The 21,260-nt window shown below is 49.8% G+C and overlaps 6 protein-coding genes and 1 non-coding gene across 7 annotated transcripts; 2 read left to right on the forward strand and 5 right to left on the reverse strand.

Moving 5' to 3' along the window:
• Positions 1-363: 363 nt before the first annotated feature.
• Positions 364-1,491, reverse strand: CDC2_1 (Cell division control protein 2; the record flags this gene model as incomplete). The annotated part of the gene is made up of 3 exons (XM_044849118.1): positions 364-628; positions 683-1,358; positions 1,455-1,491. 3 exons carry the CDS (start codon positions 1,489-1,491, stop codon positions 364-366), a joined length of 978 nt encoding a protein of 325 aa, XP_044707828.1.
• Positions 1,492-2,944: 1,453 nt separating this feature from the next.
• FPOAC1_004576 lies at positions 2,945-3,026 on the reverse strand. Its single transcript has one exon. It is a non-coding gene; the product is annotated as a tRNA-Ser (tRNA).
• Positions 3,027-3,968: 942 nt separating this feature from the next.
• On the reverse strand, positions 3,969-5,510 carry FPOAC1_004577 (uncharacterized protein; the record flags this gene model as incomplete). The annotated part of the gene is made up of 2 exons (XM_044849119.1): positions 3,969-5,340; positions 5,398-5,510. The coding sequence occupies 2 exons, from the start codon at positions 5,508-5,510 to the stop codon at positions 3,969-3,971; spliced, it is 1,485 nt and encodes a 494-aa protein (XP_044707829.1).
• Positions 5,511-5,845: 335 nt separating this feature from the next.
• On the forward strand, positions 5,846-7,100 carry FPOAC1_004578 (uncharacterized protein; the record flags this gene model as incomplete). The annotated part of the gene is made up of 2 exons (XM_044849120.1): positions 5,846-5,988; positions 6,050-7,100. 2 exons carry the CDS (start codon positions 5,846-5,848, stop codon positions 7,098-7,100), a joined length of 1,194 nt encoding a protein of 397 aa, XP_044707830.1.
• Positions 7,101-7,465: 365 nt separating this feature from the next.
• On the reverse strand, positions 7,466-8,716 carry FPOAC1_004579 (uncharacterized protein; the record flags this gene model as incomplete). The annotated part of the gene is made up of 2 exons (XM_044849121.1): positions 7,466-8,222; positions 8,283-8,716. 2 exons carry the CDS (start codon positions 8,714-8,716, stop codon positions 7,466-7,468), a joined length of 1,191 nt encoding a protein of 396 aa, XP_044707831.1.
• Positions 8,717-12,706: 3,990 nt separating this feature from the next.
• On the forward strand, positions 12,707-13,636 carry FPOAC1_004580 (uncharacterized protein; the record flags this gene model as incomplete). Its single annotated transcript, XM_044849122.1, has 1 exon — positions 12,707-13,636. The coding sequence occupies one exon, from the start codon at positions 12,707-12,709 to the stop codon at positions 13,634-13,636; it is 930 nt and encodes a 309-aa protein (XP_044707832.1).
• Positions 13,637-14,038: 402 nt separating this feature from the next.
• On the reverse strand, positions 14,039-20,780 carry FPOAC1_004581 (uncharacterized protein; the record flags this gene model as incomplete). The annotated part of the gene is made up of 4 exons (XM_044849123.1): positions 14,039-14,077; positions 14,132-20,088; positions 20,145-20,469; positions 20,529-20,780. 4 exons carry the CDS (start codon positions 20,778-20,780, stop codon positions 14,039-14,041), a joined length of 6,573 nt encoding a protein of 2,190 aa, XP_044707833.1.
• Between the last annotated feature and the right edge of the window lie 480 nt (positions 20,781-21,260).

Raw genomic sequence — 21,260 nt, forward strand, 5'->3', positions numbered from 1 at the left:
CTGTCATAAATAATCCACACCACCTCCATTAGTTGACCAGGTCTAACAGCTTTTGACCCCATAACACAACAAGCCAATTATGTTGGTCAAATGCCTGGTCCAAGGACTGATAGATCTTCCGGCAATGCAAGCTCAAGTAAAGCAAGGCCAGTAGAACTACAGTTTAAGTCAAGGGGCAGCCGACTGCTCAAGGTCGATTGGAAACCCTATCGCGGCCGTTGTCATGTCCGAATGTCCCATTGGTTTTGGCCGAAGTGCCAAAGGTATCCTCAAACCAAGGATACAGTTCTAACCCGCCGGTCGGCGGAGTAAAATTTAATGCATTTGCATCTGCATCATCTGGTATGGAGCTGAATATCCCATCTAGTGATAATAGCCATTCGTTTGAGCAGACGCCTGCTTCTGTGCCAGGTAGGGCTCAAAATAGGGGTGGTTGAAGGCCCCCTTGGCCGAGATACGGTTTGCTGGGTCATACACCAACATCATCTCGAGCAAGTCTAGACCGTGTTCATCAAGAGTGCTGCAAAGAGAGTTACTGTAGTCACGCTGCCATTTGGGGAAGGATGCCTTGAAGTCAGGGTAAGATGTGACACCTGGCCAGATGTCTTCAGATGGTGTACCGAGAGTGCTGGAAAATTGTTAGCTACCTGGGTACTAGTTATGGTACAGTTGCACCACTTACCGGAAGATCTTGAAGATTTCGTCAATTTCAGAGTCACCGGGGAAAAGAGGCTTGCGCGTGCACATCTCGGCAAAGATACAGCCAACGGACCACATGTCCACGCCAGTCGAGTATTGACGGCCCCCCAATAGAATTTCAGGGGCTCGATACCAAAGAGTGACAACTTCGTGAGTGTATGTGCGCAGAGGCACGCCAAAAGCGCGGGCAAGACCGAAATCAGCGAGTTTGAGGTTGCCCTCCTTGTCGATCAAAAGGTTCTGTGGCTTGAGATCACGGTGGAGGACTCGGCGGGAATGACAGTACTTGACACCATCGCAAAGCTGGTACATGAACTTGCGAACGACCATGTCGCCGAGGCCAAGATGTTGCAAGTGCGGCGATGCACCGTCGGGCAAGGCCTTGCCTCGACCACCATCGCTTACAGGGAGAGATTCCATGTACTTCTTGAGATCGAGATCGAGGAATTCAAAAACGAGATACAGCTTGTGGCCATCTGAGTGAACAATATTGAACAGACGGACAATGTTGGGATCTCGCATTTCCTTGAGGAGAGAAATTTCGCGAATGGCGGTACTTGGTACGCCTTCATCTTCAGCTTCAAGGCGAATCTTCTTCAGGGCGACAATTCGACCGCCATTGGAGAGGTCTCGGGCCTTGTACACGACACCGTAGGTTCCTGTAACATGTCAGAATTAAGGTCATGCAGTAAAAAAAATGCTGGCGATCTGCGGAAGCTTTCAGGGTAAAGCTTGACAGTGAAGAGCACACGTACCTTCACCAATCTTTTCCAGCTTCTGGTAATTCTCCATGGTCAGGGCTGTGTATGCGAACAAGGTATCGCAAATCGATGATTGTGTTGAAGAAAGGGTGAAACGTGCGAGTCGTCTTTTAAGAAGGATTAAGCGAGAGACAGCTGCGTCGGCGGCGTGGATGGTGGGAGCTGAAGCTGTCTGTAGCTGCAGCTAGGTAGTGCTTCTCGGGGTTTAAGTTGCGGTGATGCAAGTCCCGTCTTATTATCGAGATTGCACAGTGGGTATCTCTCCTTGCCTTGCCTTGCCTTGCCTTGCCTTGCCTTGCCTTGCCTTGCCTTGCCTTGCCTTGCCTTGTCTTGTCTTTGCCTTGTTTCTTATTATGCGATCGTTAGTCGTGAAACGTAAGAAAGAACCAGACTCGAGTTGCTCGGGCAGCCAAAGAAAAATGTCTGCGAGTTGAGACTATCTTTGCTAGTCGGTCAGTGACCAAAGAAAAAGAGGTCTCGTTCTGCCGATGGTGGGGGAGGAGGAAGATGATGAACACGGGAAGGCGGGGGGAAAGGCAGAAGAAAGAAAAAGGGTCCAATTTCAAGTACAAACAGGCTCAAGTCAGTCAACAAACAGGAAATAAAAAGAACAAAGAAAAGTTGACGCCAGTTAATGCATGGGATCTTTGAAAAGCTTCGTATTATACGAGACGAGAATCTCGTTGTCTGTGCATTAACTTTGTGGCGGGCGTTGCAACAGATTGTGGTGTCTCTGTCTCTGTTCCTGGCGAACGAGAATTACCTTGGCGATGATGAATGAATATTACCAGGTAGGCGGTATGGATGAATGTTTACCTCTCTTGAACGAGCTAGGCAGGCTGCATACCTAGGTAGGTCTTCTGTTTGCTTGGTTACTGCCCGGCCTTAGTAGGTCCTACGAGCCTGTAATGCATCGCTAACAGCCCATGCTAAGTTAATCTTTGGAAGCCCTGTAGCGATCATATGGACGTCCATGTTAGCAGGGCGGGCTTAAACTCATTTCATTCAAAGCGCCTCTATTTCTGCTTACACGGGACTTCTACTCAACGATTGGCGAGAACCATCCAAAGCTCAATTAAACATACGGGCATCCTTTCTTCTTTAGGTCTCGGGGAGACGGTGAGTCGCTCCAACCTGGCTACACTACTGAACGCGCTCTAGTCGCGTTTCTTTGTCTCGGGACAATTCAAAAAGAACATAAATCAATTCCTTGTTTTCAAGAGAAACATGGCTATTCATCCGGAATTCCAGCATGTCATCGGGTCGTTTATTGTATGAAACAGCCCTGGTTGACTCATAATGGTCTGCCTCATTCAAAGTCAATATTGTTCAAGACATGCATCTATCCACCCAGCAACCTTTTAACGTCCATCCATGCAATACAGCGAACCAACCAACGTTGACACATTGACAGCAAAAAGTAAGACAGGTCAAATAGCTGACTTGACTGTTAAGAAGACACCGACGACACAAAAAGATCAATTCGACGCAGGCCTGATTCGAACAGACGCCTCCGAAGAGAATAGATTTCTAGTCTATCGCATTAGACCACTCTGCCACTGCGCCTAGAACGAATTGATGATATGCGGTGTCAGTTTGAGACCTATAGTCACAGTCCCGGACGAATGACGAGCATCGTTCCGATTGTACATGCCCACCAAATGGTTCAATGACATAGTGATGGGAACATATATAAGATAGTCTTTCTCTGGTGACAGGAAAATGATTCAGAGAGGCTGGTTTGTGGGGAGTCTGAGCTGGCGTATCCTATCCATGTTGCTTGGGCAAAGACATGCAGGCGCAACGGTTGTTCGATAAACTCTGGAAGTTTATGCTCATACATGAACTATAAAAATATGGAACCCTTTCCAATATGTGTGTATGACCCCCTGATGTCAGTAATACCTATTGGGACTCGAGCATAAACCATTGGGCACTTTTGATGTGGAACCAAAGACAGGCTGGACCCGGCATATGCCAACAACAATGGGTGACTGGCAGCAAACTCTGACACGAAGCCAGACATATCACCCTGTTGACTTAGAGTAGACGCTCTTAGGGACTATTAGGCCGAGTGGCAACGTATATCTGTGCAACAAAACTGGTATCCTCTACATAACACCCGGTCTCCCATTTGGGGGACCATAACAGCATTGGACAATCCAATACAAGACTCGAATGATCTGAAATCAACGTAAATGAATAAACCTGTACATTTCAAAGGTTCTCAGCTTGCTATATCTAAGTAAATACGAGATCTGAAGGGTCACCTGCATAAGTAGCCATATCCGACATGCCACCTATACATGCAGTCTGTCGTGTCTCTGGAGCAACCCGAAAGTTATATTATCATCCACCTTTCCCTCGTGCAGTAAATCACGTTTGTGAGTTCAGAATCGTGAATCATTGCATCGCTCGGCGTGAACTCGTTAACTGAATTTTCAAGGTAAAAGCATGGCGAATGTATATTAGTAGTCGTTCTTAGCCAGAGCTCATATGATACATGCTTTATGTAGCTTCCTTCCTCCTCAAGTCCAATACCTTTCCTAGATTCAACGTTCCCTTTGCTCCCCATCCCGCAGGTCCAGCTTGAACATCAGGCCGAAGGCTGATATACCAAGTCCATGCTCGCTTGTCCAACTCATCGCGGCCTAGAGTACCAGCCCAGCTACCAAACAGTAATCGCAACGCGCCGAGAACACGTCCCAGGTTCTCATGTTTCTCTTCGTTGGCAGCGGTGACCGTCTTCTTTCCGCTATCCTCGACTGGCGCAAAAGCTCGTAGAACGTAGTTCCGTGCACCTTCTGGTCGATGGATTGGCATGCCGACAGTTGATGTTGAGGGATTCTTGTCTTCTGGATCGAGAGCCCAGACGGGTTCTCCGTTGAGACTGGATGTGCGCTTCTGAGACGATAGAGCGTCGTTGAGGCACTCTCTCATCAGGCGCCAGCGATCAGGGCCAAGCATGACACCGCCGTACCATCTTGTAAGCACGACGAGCGTATTGCTGATGTCGAGATCGCGCAGTTGTTGGAGCAAGAAGTTTCCACACCCTGACTCTCCATCATCAAAGGAGGCTTCTTGCTTAAGGGGTGAGTTTCCGAAGCTGGTTCGAATAGCCCAGGCGTTGTGTGTTGCAGTCTCCAGCTCTGGCTTCTCAGCCATGAGAGATTTGATAACTCCACCACGCGTAGAAGGTGACGTTATAGGTATAGCATGGGCTATGAATGTAGAACCCCTCGAAGATAACTTTCGACTTGCGGTCCAGCCTTTCGAGTTTGGTTGACTGCTTTGAAGCGTTGCTGTTGAAGCGTTGGAAGATGTAACCTGAGAAGAGCCTGACCAAGTATATCCGCCTCGTTTGAGCACCGGAACTGGACGATTCATGATCGAAATCTTTGGTTGTCCCTCTGGCGCCTTTTCTTGTCCACCAGGGGGAGCCTTCTCGACACCTATACTTATAGCTTTGGTTCGCGAATTAGCACTCACAACGGCCTGGGCGAGGCTCAGACGACTGCTCAGAGGCTGTTCCGGCATAGTAAATCGCAATAGTTCAACAGCAAAAGCGAGGAGCAAGGGTGCCCTATTAGTAATAACGGTGGTGTTTCGAATGATCTCCTCGTCCTCTTCCAGGGGCAACTCTAGAGCTGCTTCGAGATCATCTCCAGACATAGCGTTATAGTCTAGATCTCTTCGATGGGCCTCGAGTTTCGGCTTCTTCACGTCTGTAGTAGTGGCAGTACCATCTTCAGCTGCGCGCTTAGTACCGCTCTTCTTCTCGTGATTCTTGCACGCTGTGTGAAGGCTCTTTGCTGTCTTGGCATCGCCGCCGAGGGCTTCCTCGACGGTAGCCAAAGGGGCATCGGCGATTTGAGCGATACTATGGCACACACGTTAGTTAGTATAGTGGTACAAGATTGTTTTTTTCTAGCGTCACCTTCTAAGATTCTTTGTTTGCAGGGCTCTTACTTGGCCCATGGCTACCATCATGGACACTTTACGCGCCGTGAGCAGGCGTATAAGCTCTTGGAGGTCAGTTTGTGTCGCCATGCTCTCTATTATCAATCGAAAAGAGGGGTTTCTTATTTATGAGACCCTCTATTGTAACTCCTGTTTACCTTCCGATCTGAGAGATTGGACACAAACGGATGATTGTTGTAAGTCACAAAGATATCAATGACCGTTAACGCTCCGCGATATGATGAAAGCACCCCCAGAAATCGGACCCACCTGTCGAATGGAACGGACCCGCTCCACGAAACCCTGCCTATAATCGTATTTTCATCCATTTACTTCCACATGTAAAACCTCATCATCAAGACAGCTTCAATTCCCCCGCCTCGCACCTCAATTGTCGCCACAAATCCCATGGAAATACCGCCAGCATGATCGCTTCAGCCCGAGGTCTCACTAAGAGAGCCTTCCGCACACAATGCCGTTTCGCGAGCTCTACACCTCGAACTCCCCGCCCTAATATCAAAACGCCGACATCTCGAACCCCACCAAAGATCTCGAAAACCTACAAACCGTACATCTCCTTGTCCGCATACGATACCCAATAAGCGAGTATACTAATACGCCACGCCCAGCAAACCTCGACCTGAATATATCCCGAAACCCTCTTCCACCACCTCGTCCTCGTCCTCGTCCTCGCCCTCCGCATCATCGTCTCCCCAGCAAGCCGAAACCCTCCTCGATCTCTGGCGTGCAACATGGCTTCCCCTTACAGGAGCAGCTCTGCTCGCCGGTGCTCTCGGATTCTATATCTTTGGAACAGCTGCTGCGTCCTTCAAGGCGACGCCCTGCAGCGGCGCATGCGAACACGCCACCCCTACCGGCCGACCACCAGCCCTCGATGGCGATAACGCGGAACAGTTCGACAAGGAGCTTACTCTTCCCGAGTGGTGGATGGGCATCACAAAGTTGCGAAAGCGCTTAGCGGAGCATGCGGATGGTCATGTGCTGGAGTTGGCGATGGGCACGGGTCGTAACCTGGAATACTTCAACTGGGAGCCATTGAACAAGCGTGTGGAAGGGAAACTCAGCAAAGTCGGCAGCAAGATCCCTCGAGGTGTCTTGTCATTCACCGGTCTCGATATTTCGGTCGATATGCTCGATGTAGCTCGAAAACGCCTGGTCAAGACTGTTCCGCCTATGGAAGGGTCTGATCCTATTGTCCGCGCATCTACTATGGCCGACCATACCGGTGGACAATTATCGTATCTAAACGATCAACTCCGATTAATTCATTCCGATGCACATCATCCGATTCCCGGGCCGGCGACCCCTGCGACCACGAAATACGATACGGTTATTCAAACCTTTGGCCTGTGCTCCGTGTCTGACCCTGTCGCTGTCGTCAATAACTTGGCCAAGGTTGTCAAGCCAGGGTCGGGTCGTATAATTCTCCTCGAGCACGGCAAGGGCTGGTATGGCATTGTTAATGGCCTCCTCGATCAAAATGCTGGCAAACATTTTGCGAAATACGGCTGTTGGTGGAATCGCGATATCGAGGCTCTCGTCGAAGAGGCAGCAAGCAAAACACCAGGTCTTGAAATCGTCAAGGTGGAACGACCCAACTTTCTACAAATGGGCACTTTGGTCTGGGTCGAATTGCGCATGAATGACAAGACATCCTGACACCATTCGCTCGGGTAAACGATTAATATGAAGAATGAGAAGGGTTTGTAGAATATAGGATTATGTACAATATTCAAGAGTTGAAAGCAGTATGAGCGGCATTGCATTTTTAGAATCCAAATATGCGCAACCTTTTTGGCGCCGAATAAATCAAAACCACGGGGATGCTATAATCCCTTTTCCTGGTACTCCAAACCCAATCAATCCAAAACACCAGACTGTTCTAAATGTACAAATACTTCAACAAGCGCCTTCCCCATGCAATTAATATGTAAGTGTGTCGTATATCCGTCGTCGCAGACATGGCGGAATTATCATCTCGTTCATCCCCGATCTCTTGCAGCTGCCAGAGAAGTCATAATCGCTTAGCAGTCGTCAAGCAAGCCATCGAGCTCGTCAATTTCAATACTCTCGGCACCTTGGTCCCATTCCATAAGCTTGTTAAACTTCAACCAGGTCTCGCCGTCATCTTCTTTTCGGGGACCTGATGTCATGTTTGACATGGAGCTAGGCTTTACCGCGGGGCTGGTAAGCATGGCACTTGAAGTGAAGATGCGGTGGTCACCGAACCAAAAGTCGTCGCGGTATCCATACTCGGAGGTGTGGGTGGTGCGATCGGCGGTCTCAACAGCAGGGGTGTCTTCGGCAAACTTGCGTTTCTGCAAGAAATCAGCCGTTTGAGTAAACTCCCGCTCGTCTTTTTCCAGAGGCGGTGAGTTGTGACGGCTGTTGCGACGGTTTGGCACAAAACGATGATGAGAAGGAAGAGAGCCAATGGGAGTAGCAGGCATCATGACTTCATCGTCGCCTTCCTCGAATCCATGATCCGAGAGGTCAACCTCGGGCGAAGGACTGAGTTCGCGCCTGCGAGCTTCGACATCATCAGAGCCAGAGTCGTCCGTCAGTGACACAGAAGGCGTGTCAAGGGCGGAAAGAGAAGGCACAGCAGAGCTGGGTTCAGGGATAGGTTGCCGAGGGCAGGTAGTGAGAAAGTAGTAGGTCCTCCGAGGGTGGATGTTCTCGAGTTCTTTGGCGAGAGGGCAGGGCTTTTGGGCAGTCCAGCATGATCGCTTAGCATATGAAGCCAGCCGGGAAGAGATGATGGCGCAAGGGTTGGCAGAGCTGGGATAGGAATGTTAGCGCATGGGAGGTGGAGGGGTTGAGGGGAATCTCAAAACTTACTGTTGCACAGAGGTAAGACGTTGGGCCAAAACAGTAGCCAACTCTTTGACCAGATGGGGACGGTTTCCAGTAGATTGCAATTGAATAATAACGGCTTCAACGATGTCGTCGCGGATCGCTTCAAAGTCAATTTTGGACTTGACTGTATCTAGATCGAGGCTCGAGTCTAGTGTAGGCGAAGGAGGTGGTGTCTGCTCAATAGCACTGTCGTCGGTATGGGATCGCTTCTGTCGTTTACTGGGATGCGCCTCGGGGGCCTCAGAACCTGATGAGGGTGATGACAAGGCAGATGAGGCAGCACTGGATAATGACGACGAAGACGATCTTGAGGCGTTCTTGGAGGCAGCGGCAGCAGCGCGAGCAGCTTGTGTCATTGGGACGTGTATGCCGAGACTGGGTAAAGATAGCGACTTGCGGCGCGTATTGTAAGGCATGGCGAGAGTGTTGTGTTGAAACAAGATGGAGATTAAGCTTGGAAGAGAAGAAGTCGAGTCTATCTATACAGATGATGGACGGATGGACTATCGACTTATGGTAGAATGGTCACCGGGACGTTGCTAGCAGTTTGTAAACTCAGTGTTGAAAGAGATCAGAGAGATCGCCAAGGGTCTACTATATGAATCTAGCGAGGACAACGGTGATGCAGATTATGGGTATGGATAAAGATGGAAGAATGAAGGAGGAGAGATGTCAAGGGAATGATGATCGAAGGGGGGTGGGAGTGTTTGTTATTGATGAATGGACTGAAGCCGAGAGTGGAGGCGGTCTACGGGTGTTGACGACACAAGAGAGCAAGAGCAACAGAAGATGGAAAGCAGGCAAGGCAAGAGCAAGGGAGCGCGCACAATGATGGCAACCATGAGGAGGATACTCCAGTAGAAGGGGATGAGATGGGGGGCAAAGAGTGGGCGATGAGACTTGTACAGTAGCGGTGCTGGGGAAGGCACAAACGGGGAAGCTAGCTAAGAAGGGACTTGCAATGAATCAATTCTTGTAAGCTGATAGGTCCGGAGAGAATGAACTTGTCTCCATTGCAGGACCGGAGGCACACTCTGACTTACAAGAGGAGAAGCGATGTTCCCCTCAATGACGGGAAAGAGTGAATTCTATGTGCTGACTGCCACATGTTGAAGCGAGGGAAGCAGAGCAAGAGCAACGAGAGCACGAGAGCTCGAACTTTTTTTTTTTTTTTTTCGTTTCAACCAAACTGGATTGGTTGAGACTGGCGTGCATGGCTGCCGAGAGCGGGACACGCTAACGCATGGTGGGGTCATGATAGTGGATATCTAGGAGCATCCTTGTAATTCAAGTATCCAGCCGCGACAAAATTGCAAAGGAAAAAAACGACCGACATTGACAGCACTTTTCCCCTCTGCTCTGTGTTGTGTTGTTCCTTCCCATGGATGTAAGAGACAGGCAGAAGCAACATGGTTGCATAATGGCTGCCATCCAAATAAAAAAGGGCGCTTACTCTTGACAGACAGCCAAAGTAACCTTTTCACGCTCTTACACAATGTATGAATCAATCAATCAAATGTGTCGGTTATAATCGATGATGACCAGACGGACCGGGCAGAGAGGCAATGGAACTTACGCAACCAGGTACATACAGTACTTAGAAACATGAAATGACCTTAATCGTTGCACTTACTTTGAAGAGTTTAGCCATCTTGACTCGCCAACGTCTTCCATTTCTTTTCTGTTTGTGGCTTAGTTTGGTAGGATCGACTGTCGTTGGACTGTACAGTAGGTAGGTACATACCTCACTCGGACTTGCAGCCTCTTGTCAGGAAATAGCCTCGCCTCATGCCCGACTCTGTTTTTTTCCGCCTCATCCGCGTCCGTTCTGCAAAGGCAAAATACCTCCGGAACCCGGGCCACTTCGGGTCACTGCTACTAGGTACGTAGTTAGCGTGTGCTCGGAGGACCCTGAAATCTTTTTTTGGGGAACGCCCGAGAATGGCCGTGGATACTCTGTAGGTAATGTGATCAGAGCTCAGGTAGCAGAGAGAGCAAAACACAGGACAGCACAGCAGATCAGACAGGCATTACCTGGTGTCCCTGTCAATAGATTATCATACAGACAGACAGACACTCAACTGAACTGAACCCTGAGCACCCCAACTTGGCTTCTCTCTTATTACAGGTCACACCGCATCTGCAACTACACATGCAACTGCTGCATCTGCAGATGCATTTGTTTGCTCCGTGCGACCATCTTTCTTACACCGCATTCTCTTGACACGCTTATGCTGTACAGGACGAGACACTGTTAATGCATGAGTGTCTATATTCAGTTCAATATGAGCGCCAAGCCAAGCGAGAAAGCCGGTCCCGACACATTTCAATTCCCCAATGCTGTCGAATACGCAAAGTATCCACTTCATCTCAAAAGTTGATGGAGATGAGCAGTGGGCCAAATCATCAGAAAAGAATCCCGACAGCACCGGCAGGACCCCTTGTTTGACTCCATTTAACCGTCACCTATGGCAATCAAATCAAATCAATCCCTTATTGTTGCAATGCAGACAAACACTATTTGTGCCTGAGGCCGAGATCGAGGCCGAGACCGTGGCGCAAGGCTATATACCCATCCCATGTCAATGTCTCAACGGATATGTATGTAAGTGTCTCGTCTCGCTTGACATTACACTCTTACATACATTAGCCTCGACAGCCAATGACACCATTGGTATTCCAGCACATTTCCCTCTATCCTGACTGGCGTCAGTACTGCAGTATTGGACATGGGAGTGGGTTTCAGAGCGCTTTCTCCGTCCGAGGTTTTTCTTCACTCATATGACTTGATGTTGTTATGTACTATAGCCGCGGAGCTGTGATCGGCCCTCCACTTGCCTTTGTGTAAGTGAGCAACAGATTTGAGGGTACGCGGCAATCTATTCAGCACCCATCTCAGGCGTCATGTTACGTCTTGTTTGGCCTCTGCTCAAATCTCATGTTGGATTGGCCGTTGGGCATTGATTACCGACGCAAAATCGCGATAAGCTGCCCTTGCACATCAAAACTTTGACCACCTCACGCAATGCCTCTCAAGCCAGCCATTGACTGTTACCCCCCTGGTCCAGATCTGCTTAGATCGATTTCCTCCAATTCTCTTACACGACTCTTTACCCACCACACGCACAAAGCAGCGCCTGGGCCCAACCCAGCCACCATCCTGCAGTTGCTGCGTCATCTTTCAAGGTAGAAAGAGTTCGCCTCCTGATCAACAAAATCACCATACATATTTATGTTTACCCTACAGTCCACCGACTAATAACTGAATGGATGTCACTCCATCCAAAGAGATGCATGCCACGAGGTGGACATCCACTGGCACATCTTTAGCCCTGCCCCTTGCCGCGCCAGTTGCAACAAGCGTCTGCCACTAGCATGGGTGCCCTCCACTTTCGCCTAGACCTTGCTCGAGCTCTGCTCTGCAAAGCCCCCACCGAGACTGGGTTCAGACCACGGCCCCTTGTCCAGGCCATCGTCTGATGAGTTTCCATTTACGGCAACAATGTTGGAAATGCCGACTTTTTTGCTCATCAGAGGCCTGAGAGATGTGTCGAACTGTGGGACATCTGAAGTCACCACGAGCTGCAGCTTCTGTGTGTCCTTTGCAATATCCTTGGTTTGCCCTGTTCGTGTCTTTATCCGCCATGAAGTCACTGGTAACGACTAGCATGCAGATCCCTCGAAAACCAACCTACGAGATGTCTTTCTTTTCCTTGCAAGTCCCCGTCGTTCGTCAAACTATTCATGTCTTGGCGCCTTGCAAGACATGGAACCGACCTCCTGCTTGCCTGAGGCCACTGGAGCCGTTTTTGTCAGATGGGACAGGCTATGATCAACGCTAAATGATCCTTGTTATTTGATTGGTCAATCCGCTCTGGTGCCATTCTTGTGCTCCGCCTAAACTTTGTGCCTTACCTAAGTGTAAAAGGACATGCCGAACACGATAACTCTCTTTCAACGGAAAGCCCCCTTCTTTCTGCTGGTCTCATTTGGCAACCCTGTTTTGAACCTGAACAATCTCCGAACGTATTGCGATAGACTTCGAGTTCGTGACAATGATGAATGACATATAAATGAGCAATATAAAACTTGTTGGTTACGAGATATCATAGAATCCTGGGACATGAGGCTACCCTATAGCTTAGCATATGAACTGACTCAGTTTTTACTTTTCCATGTTGTCAAAGTGACGCTGCCCCACCACCCTTCAACCCCCTCCTTCGTCATAACCCTCACTCAACTTGTTGCTATATCGAGATTCGTCAGGCCAAAGCTCTTGTCAAGGTCAGGTTCCCGCACCCAATCTTCAAGCCTATCTCTATCAGATCTCTCCTGTGCCGCATCTGCCACAGCTGCACTTCTATAGAAGCTAACATCACTCCAGCTGAAGCCACTAAAGCTTAACCATGGAGCTTCCCTTTGTTACACTCGATGTCTTTACAAAGACTCGCTACCGAGGCAATCCCCTCGCTGTCGTTACGATCCCCGCAGATAGCAATAATCTTAAGCCTACGCAAGAGCAGAAGCAAACAATTGCCCGCGAATTCAACCTCTCCGAGACAGTCTTTATCCACGAGGCCAGCCCTGAGGCCGGCAGTGATGTCACTCGCCGAGTGATCGACATATTTACAACGGACGCCGAAATCCCGTTTGCCGGACATCCCACTATAGGTGCCGCCGTCACGCTCATCCCCAAGGGCGTTGATACGGTCATAACAAAAGCAGGCCCAATTGCACTTATCCAGACCCGTCCCGGTTATATACAAGCTGCTATTCCGCACAACGTTCGCTGCCATCAAAAGACCTTGGCCGATCTATCAGTGCCAGCGCCTGGCCAAATCTCGTCAGATCCCGCGATACGCGATCGTGAACTTCGTGCACCCCTGTTCAGTATCGTCAATGGTATGACGTTCGTGCTCATCGAGCTTCCTGACCTTGATCATCTCGGAAGGGTTCAATTAACAGGCATATCCCTGCCTGCCAATGACGTTCTTGACGATGGTTGGAAAAAGAGCCTCCTCTGCAAATATTACTATGTGGTCAACAATCGACGTGAAGAAGATGGCGTGACAATATGTTCTATCCGGTCGAGGATGATGGAAGCTGCTATGGAGGACCCAGCTACAGGCAGTGCTGCAAGCGCGCTTTCAAGCTATCTTTCGCTCCAGCAGGCCAGCACTGGTGATCACGACTTCCGATACGAAATTGACCAGGGTGTTGAGATGGGCAGAGAGAGCAACATCGTAGTTGATGTTGGCGTGAAAGGGTCTAAGATTGATACAGTCAAGCTCTCAGGCACAGCTACCCCAGTTATGCGTGGCTTTGTCACCGTCTAGATCAATGCACCGAGATTTTGGGACAACTTGGACATCGCATATGAACAAGACAAAAAAAAGAGATGTAGCAGATCCAAGATCGATCATGCGCGTGATATTTCATGTCTTTTGACATATCGTAAATACTATCGTACAGTAATACAGTATTAACTGCGAGTTGCTCTCAGGCTGAAGACACTCTTGCCCCCCCGGACAAGATGGCTCAGCACCTCATAACATTTCGCTCCTCTATAATTCTGAATTCTTTTTTTGGACCCAACGCCCCGTTCATCTCACAATTCATCGTAATGTATCGCCTCCCAAACCAAAAACCCCTCTTGATAGCATATTATGATTCTCCTATAATTTCCTTCTTGTACTGCCGTGTCCCAATCGTTACAGTCTAGGAACGTGGCCTCCAGCTTAAGCTTGTGTAAGTACTCGTGAGAACTTCTCGGCAACCTGATGATACGTATTAGCCTCAAGAAAAGATGGGAGCACGCGGCTTAGACTTACGTCGGGGGTTGCCTTAATAAAGGGGAGATCGAAGAACATGTACTTTTCGTTCTTCATGAGTTCCACGACAGTATAGAGGAGACCCCATGGCTGAGGCCAGAAACTAACCAGTCGCTCAAGCAGCACTCGGGTGATCTCCTGACGAATCTCGTTCTCTTCAGGATCATCAAGGTCTTTGCCAAAAAAGTACAGAAGCGCCTGTCGGAAGAAGGTGGTGTGCGCATTGGGGAATCGAAGTTGGTTGACCACACTGACGAGGAGATAATATCTAACCTCGGCAGAGAGCTCGTGGAGGATCATGGAAAGGAGAGTCACTTCGTGTTCATCACCAGTGACAGATACTGCAGTGCCCGTTTGTGCTGCCCTTTCTGCGGCACGCTGTCCAGTGTAGATATTAACAGCATCAATGACCGCCATGTTGGCATCGACAGGGACGTGACCGTAGGTTGTCGTTTTGCGAGTGTCCTGTGCCATGGCATGTGTGATATTAGCAACAATGTCTTCTGTCGGGCCACTCTGAAGCGCTTGGTCGATGGCGTTCAGGAGTCCTTGACCCTGAAGCACGGAAGTAGCTTCATGGATGAGGTTAGGGTGAACATGTGTCTCGTCGGATTGGTCTTTGGCATTGGAATCGTTGAACCTTGGGACCTGGTGAGGAGTAGCAGCCAAGACAGCGTTGATGAGCTGGGTACAATGAGGCGGGATGCTAGCACAAAGCCTGATGTGATTCGCCGCAACAAACTCGGGGAAGTCATGGTGCAGAATTATAAGCAGTTTGAATGTAGCCCGGTAAATGTCCTTTGCAATATTTGAAACCTCGAATACCTTGAGTTGGTCGCCCAGGGTGTTGAGCAACTGGCACACAAGTGTGGCGAAAGGTGCCCAGCCAGCACCATCGGGCAGCTGCAAAATGGAAGGCATAAAAGCGCGGTGCTGGACGAGAGAGAGCCATCCGTAAATGAAACCAGGAGCAAAAGCAGGGCCGATCTTATTGAGTCGAACTGCCATCCTGATCAGAACCTCGCGGCGTTCATCTTCGGGCAAGGCTTCAGAGATGGTATGGATCTCGTGGAAAAGCATAGACAGGAGGCGGAAGAAAACTCTTTGGTTCAACTCCTCTCCGCGCTTGACATGGTGGTTGGTAAGGACAAGCTCAATGAGCGACAGAACTGAGTCGATGAATATTGGGCGGGTGGTTGTTGGCTCGAAACCCATACCAATAAAAGTTCCAATGAGCTTGGAAAGTGCGTCTACCATCACGTAGGCATCCCCAAGAGATCCAGTGCGGACGATGTATTCAAACCGGTCGGCAGAGAGATCAAGTGCGACACGGATAAAGACAAAAAAGTCATCACGGGTTTGTAGAACCTGGCTGCTTTGAAGTTGCTGCACGAATGCCGTAATGATCTTGTCGGATGCATTATGGTTGTGGCAGAGTCGAATCCACTCGTCAAAGACATACTCTATCTGCTCGTGTTTGAAGAGAACTTGGTTATCGACTGGTGTCGGACGCGTGAGGCCTGTGTTGATCAGCTTCGACTTGATCCGTTGACCAGCAGGGGACTCAGGATCCTCCAAAATCCAAACCCAAGCTGCCTCTAAGGTAGAGGCAAAGTCAGCGTACAGAGCGATTGGGCGAGCATCGAGAAGAGTGAGATCAAGCATGTGCTCCAAGAAGTCGAGAGAGCCCTCCTTGCGAGCCTGAAGTGCTTTGGACATGGCCAGATCGATGCTTCTCCACTCCAATAGATCGGTTCGGACCAACGCTGCAAGCAATGGCAAGTTCAGGAACGTAGAACCGGCCTGCTGGCTGAAGAGAGTTCGGATACGGCTGTTGAGAGCAGGACCGGAGATTTTTCTCAATGTTTCCAACACATGGACTAAACTCTCAAGGGTCAAATTGTCATCTACCTGCGAGAAGATGAGTCCAGTGATCTGTTCCGCAGCGTAGATAGCGAATTCCTCCGAGTTCTGTGATGTCTTGATGATGTGCTGTACTAGCGCATCGACGACATCCAGGAGAGAATGAGGTCGTGGCAAGCCCTGGAAATGCTCCTCGGGTGACTCGCTAGCGACCCTGACAAGTTCTTGAAGCAATTTGTTCACTCGCTCGGCCAAGCTCTGAACATTCATCTGGAACCCAGGCGACCTTCCATTGGACATATTGTTAGCGCCACTATGAACAGGCGCATAGGGTTGCATTTGAGCGCCCAAGTGCTGCTGCTGCTGAATCGAGGGAGTCTCTGCAGGAGTTGGGATGCTGGGGACAGTGGTGAATGGCTCCTGCAACACCTCGTTTGCCATTGACCTGGTAGCATCAGAGGCTGACTGGCCGTGGGAGGGTGTGGGGAGAGTGGCACTGCGTGGTTGCCGAGCGAAGTCTTCATATATGGCCATTTGTTCATGGTTCAAGCCGTTAATGTTCGGTGAAAGTTTGTAGGGATGGGGAATAGCCATGGCCCAACGGCTGAGGCTCGAGTCGAAATAAGGATCATTAGGCCTCTGAATGCGGTGTCTTCGACGAGCCTCAAGTTCGGATTCGATCATCTCCTCAATTTCAGGAACAGCTCTCTCTTCAGCCTGTTTCTCGATAATGTTACAAGCCAGGTCCAAGTTGGAGTTAACACACATGATGATTGTGCCCTCGGGAAGTCCCTGAGGAAGGTCGTTCGAGAGGTTTCGCATGTAATTAGTGAAGTTGGCACGAAGAGGCTCCTTGGACGTGACGAGAGCAAGGCTACCAGCCGTGGCCTTCACCATGCTTACAGCCGAGGTTCGTACTCGGTTCTCATCAGGCTCAATGGCAAAGTCCTTATGAATCATCTGCTGAGTTGAAATTGCGGCAATGGTGACTGATCGATCAACGACAGGCTGAATGATGTCCTGCAATGCACGACTGAGCGCTGTACGGACAATCTCGTGAAGCCGAGTGGTGCTAACAACCATCTCATTAGTGGGGGGGATATTAATTAATGGACCGAGGTCTGGGATGGTTGGTGCAAGGGTTTGAGGGGAGAGCCCAGCACCAACAGTGGAACCGATGCCATTCAGCGACAGGTTCTCAAAGGCATCAAGTTGCTCTGTAGGCAAGACGTCCGCTGGCTCTTCAACAACGACGGGTCGATTCAGAATCTCGCCAGAGGGCTCAATACTCTTATGATCCAAGTTTAAGCCCTTACACAAAACCTCAATTTCGAATTTCAGGTTGAGTTTCAATTCAGCATTGTGATACAGTTCGATCAGCAAATGGATGATGTCCATAAGCCAGGGATTCGGAGGCCTGAAAACTGCTGATGTAGCGCCTTGTGTCAGTACTTTACACACGAAAGGTATGACAACGATGAGCCGTTTAGTGTCGTGTGCCTCGATCAAAAGCTGCTTGAATGCGATGTTCTTGTGCTTGATAGGGCGATCTCGCGCCAGTGTCAAGAGACCTAACCAGCCTCCGAGGTTTTTGAGATGAGTCCTCTCGGTCGAGTTTTGCATCGTGGCATCGGAGTTCAACATGCGACATACGCTGACATAAGTCTCTCGCAGAACCTCGCTCCAAAGAGCCCTGTCCTCAAGCAACCTGACCAGTTCGAGGTACACGTGGTGATAATTTGGCTGCATTTTGGCGCGTTCCTCGACCAGATGACTGGCGAACCACTGCTGGTGCCGACGTTCCATAGTCTCCCGGAGTTCCTGGCACATTTCCCGGATTGTCCCCTCAGTAATGTTGTTAAGAACAAATTGTACCTTGTCCTGAGCGCCTTCATCCGGATCCTCGAATTCAACGTCGGGAGGTGGTGGGTCAACATTAAGAGAAGCAAATGCGGGTGCTTGACGGTCGGCACTCGCAAGCTCTTCGACGTTTCCATTCGGGAATGTTTCGCCCTGGTATCCCAACCCATGAGGTGTTCCAGCGCCGTTACGTCCACGAGAAAGCTCCTCGTCGTGTTCGCGAACAACCTCTTCTGCTTTTCGGAAAGCCTCTGTGTTGTGGAGTCCTGGAATTTGAACAAGTTGTCTACAAAAGCTAGGCCACTCTCGGAATCGAACGAATAGCTGCATCAGTGCCTGAAGACCGAACTTGTACATAGGATCTTCCTGGGAGTGATCTCGGACGGCTTCCAGAATCATGCCCAATCCAATCTGAAGAGGTAGATTAGAGACAAGCTTATGGGAGATAATGCCGCCAAAGAGGACCGCGGTAGTAGCGAGGGCCTCCAATGGATAATCCCCATAATGACTATACTCATCGAAGAGCCCGTGGATCATGCAAGCAAACACATCTTGATCGAGAGGGTCCCTGGAATGCTTGTACTGGCTGAGAACCTCGACGATATTCCGGACTTGGACTTCTTCACTATACATTTTCTTGTAGTGCTCTTCCATCTTCCCGTTGGCAATCGGCGATAGGGCGTTTCCATCCCTGCCGTTGGCGTCAATGAGGTCATCGTAGCCTTCACCATAGTTAATCAAACGGGGGTAGGCAATGATACAATGCCTCTGAACGACAATCAGCTCGGGAACGGGAGGGCTTGGTAAGAAGTCTTCGAGGATTCGGAGCAACGCCGATACGGTGCGGACTTGGAGGGTTGTGGAATTCTTAATAGCAGGTTGTCCATCAGCACCCCCTCGTTGATATTGACTTTCCAGATTCGCTTTGATCATTAGGAATTGCACAAGAGTGCGGGCAATTTCAGTGCTTCGTTCAGCATTGTTGCGTGCCCACTTCGATAGATCCAGATATCCTTCAGCGTGCGCCAGAGCAGCCAAATCAATACCAAAACCGTTGGGCAGGTATACTAACGAGTCAAGCCAGTTATGCTTCACTGCGTGCTCGAAAACAAGCGGGAGATCCACTGGCTTGATCGCGTGGGCATCAATCAGGCGCTGGATGACCCAATCCTTATCCTTTCTCCAGAGACTATCGAGAACAAAGTCGTATTCGGGCGAACGTTTATAAAGGAAGTTCTCAAACAGAGAGCCGAGGGTTTCCATAGCCATCGGAGCCCAGTGTTGCCGAGGAACCTCGAAGGCAGAGACCAGGAAAATGTCCAGATTTGGAACAACCACTTCTTGGAAAAGCCTCTTAGCCTCAATACTAGTGGAAGCCATGACAGAACTCAGCGCAACGTTGAATATGGAGGAAAGCGCGGCAACAGAAACGAGTGGATGCTTGACAGCAACAGCCGCTCGCTCTTGTACGTTAGGAGGAGAATTCGCGTAATCGTCGATGGTGATACTACGCTGAAGCCCGGGGATTGTTGTCGCATCCAGCTGTTCCGGAACCAAGGAGGCATAGGCACTGACGAAAGAGAGCTGAGCCTCTGGGTTTCTCCAGACACCGCCCCACAATCTCTGGATATCGAAACCAGACTTGGAGTCCTGGGCGATGGGCAAAAAGGCTTGGTAAAGACGCAGGAATTGCTGAGAAGAAACACGGGCCGAAGGTTGGTCAAACAAGACGATCACCTCCATCCAATCGAATGTCTTCGGAAGAACTCGTCTCAAGGCGGCAACCAAGATGCTCGGATCTTGTTGAGAAGTTTGACTGATGGCTGTGAAGGTCATGGCGGCCGAGATCTGTTCGGGACCTAGCTGTAGACTACTGGGCCGGTTCTGTAAGTACGAAACACATGTTTCTTCATCCCTAGTAAGTTCGCTGCCTATCTTTTGAATGTACTTGACCAGCCCATTGGAGGGCCGGTCGGCAAGTACCCTGCTCAGATCCAGGGCAGCAAGAATCTCAGACGGCGGCGTTTGCTCCGGAGTTTGACCGAGCCATCGCTTCGTGACAGAAGTCTCCAAATCACGTCGAGCAGACGCATTAAAGCTAGGAGGGTAATATTGAAGGAATCGGTCGACGATCATGGTGATAAAAGGGGGTGAAAGGTCGGCGTGTGCGTCAATAGTAGGTCGGGATATAATGTCGAGGAAAGAGGGAAAGTTGGTAGATAATATGGCATCGGCTGCAATTGGATAAGCACAATGGATGGGGAACCTTGTGGTATGTGCGTGCGCTTACCTTTAGTCTTTAGATCTGCCCGTGAGCCAAGCTTGAAAGCCAAAGCTAACAATGTCTTTTCCAAGGCGTCGAGCTTGAAATGCTCCATAAAGGTTGAGAGATCAAAATCACGAAAGATGTCTTCGGTGCCACTTTCAATCGACTCGGCGATTTTACTTGCTTGGTCGACATCGTGTGAAATCTTTCGCATCTCGCCCACAAGGATATGGTAATTGCCTGGGTTCGACACAGGCCTGTTCAGGCCAGGGAATATTTGCGGCGCATTGCCGGCCACGAGCCGGGTGAAATACTTTGAAAAGACTTCCATACCGTTTTCATCGATGAGCTATAATGCAAATGTGTCGTTAGTCAACATGGAGCTTCACGGGAACAAAGGTGGCAAACCTTCTTCAATTGATCAACCTGTATTTCCCACTTTGCGCGGTCCTTGTCCTCCTTGATAGTGCTAAGCAGAAGATAGACCTGGGCCACGACAATTTTGGTTAAGGAGTTGGTGCCCGTTGGACTGCTGGCGCTGGGGCTTGCGCCAGCACTGAGAATGGCAGCTTGCGATGGGTGAGGTGAATGGCTCGCACCCGTCTGTAGTGTCTGCGCAGGATTGGGCGAAAATGATCCCGCTCGAGGTGGTGGGACCATGGAGGTATATTCGCGGCGGAGGGGAATGAGATAATGGAGCGCCTGCTCTCGGTGTGGTGGCAGGCCGGAAGGCTCACGATGCTTGCGAGCGGGGAAGTGTGTAGGAGGCTGGGTCGATATATAAGATTCCTACATGGGGGAGCGGCCAATTCAAGCAGCGACTGAGGAGCGTGACAGCAGAGCCAGATATTGTGCGATCGTACGACCGGTTTCGATAGGAAGAGACCCGTGAGTTGGACTCGACTTGAAGGTGGAGATCGAGGTACGTGTCGAACTCAGTGGTCGTCGGAAAGAGATGGCCGAACGCAGCAAACTATATATCTCGGGGGGAGGCCTGCAACGAATCGACGTCAAGATGATCCAACGATGTAGAGTATGTATGGCGCGTGGTAATGCAAGTATCGATATCGTCAAGACAGTCCGTACTCAGAGTGGTGGTCGATGTTGGGTTTGGAGGACAAGGTACAGTAACTGAAAATG

Source organism: Fusarium poae, chromosome 2 (assembly GCF_019609905.1).
Source record: "Fusarium poae strain DAOMC 252244 chromosome 2, whole genome shotgun sequence".
NCBI lineage: Eukaryota > Fungi > Ascomycota > Sordariomycetes > Hypocreales > Nectriaceae > Fusarium > Fusarium poae.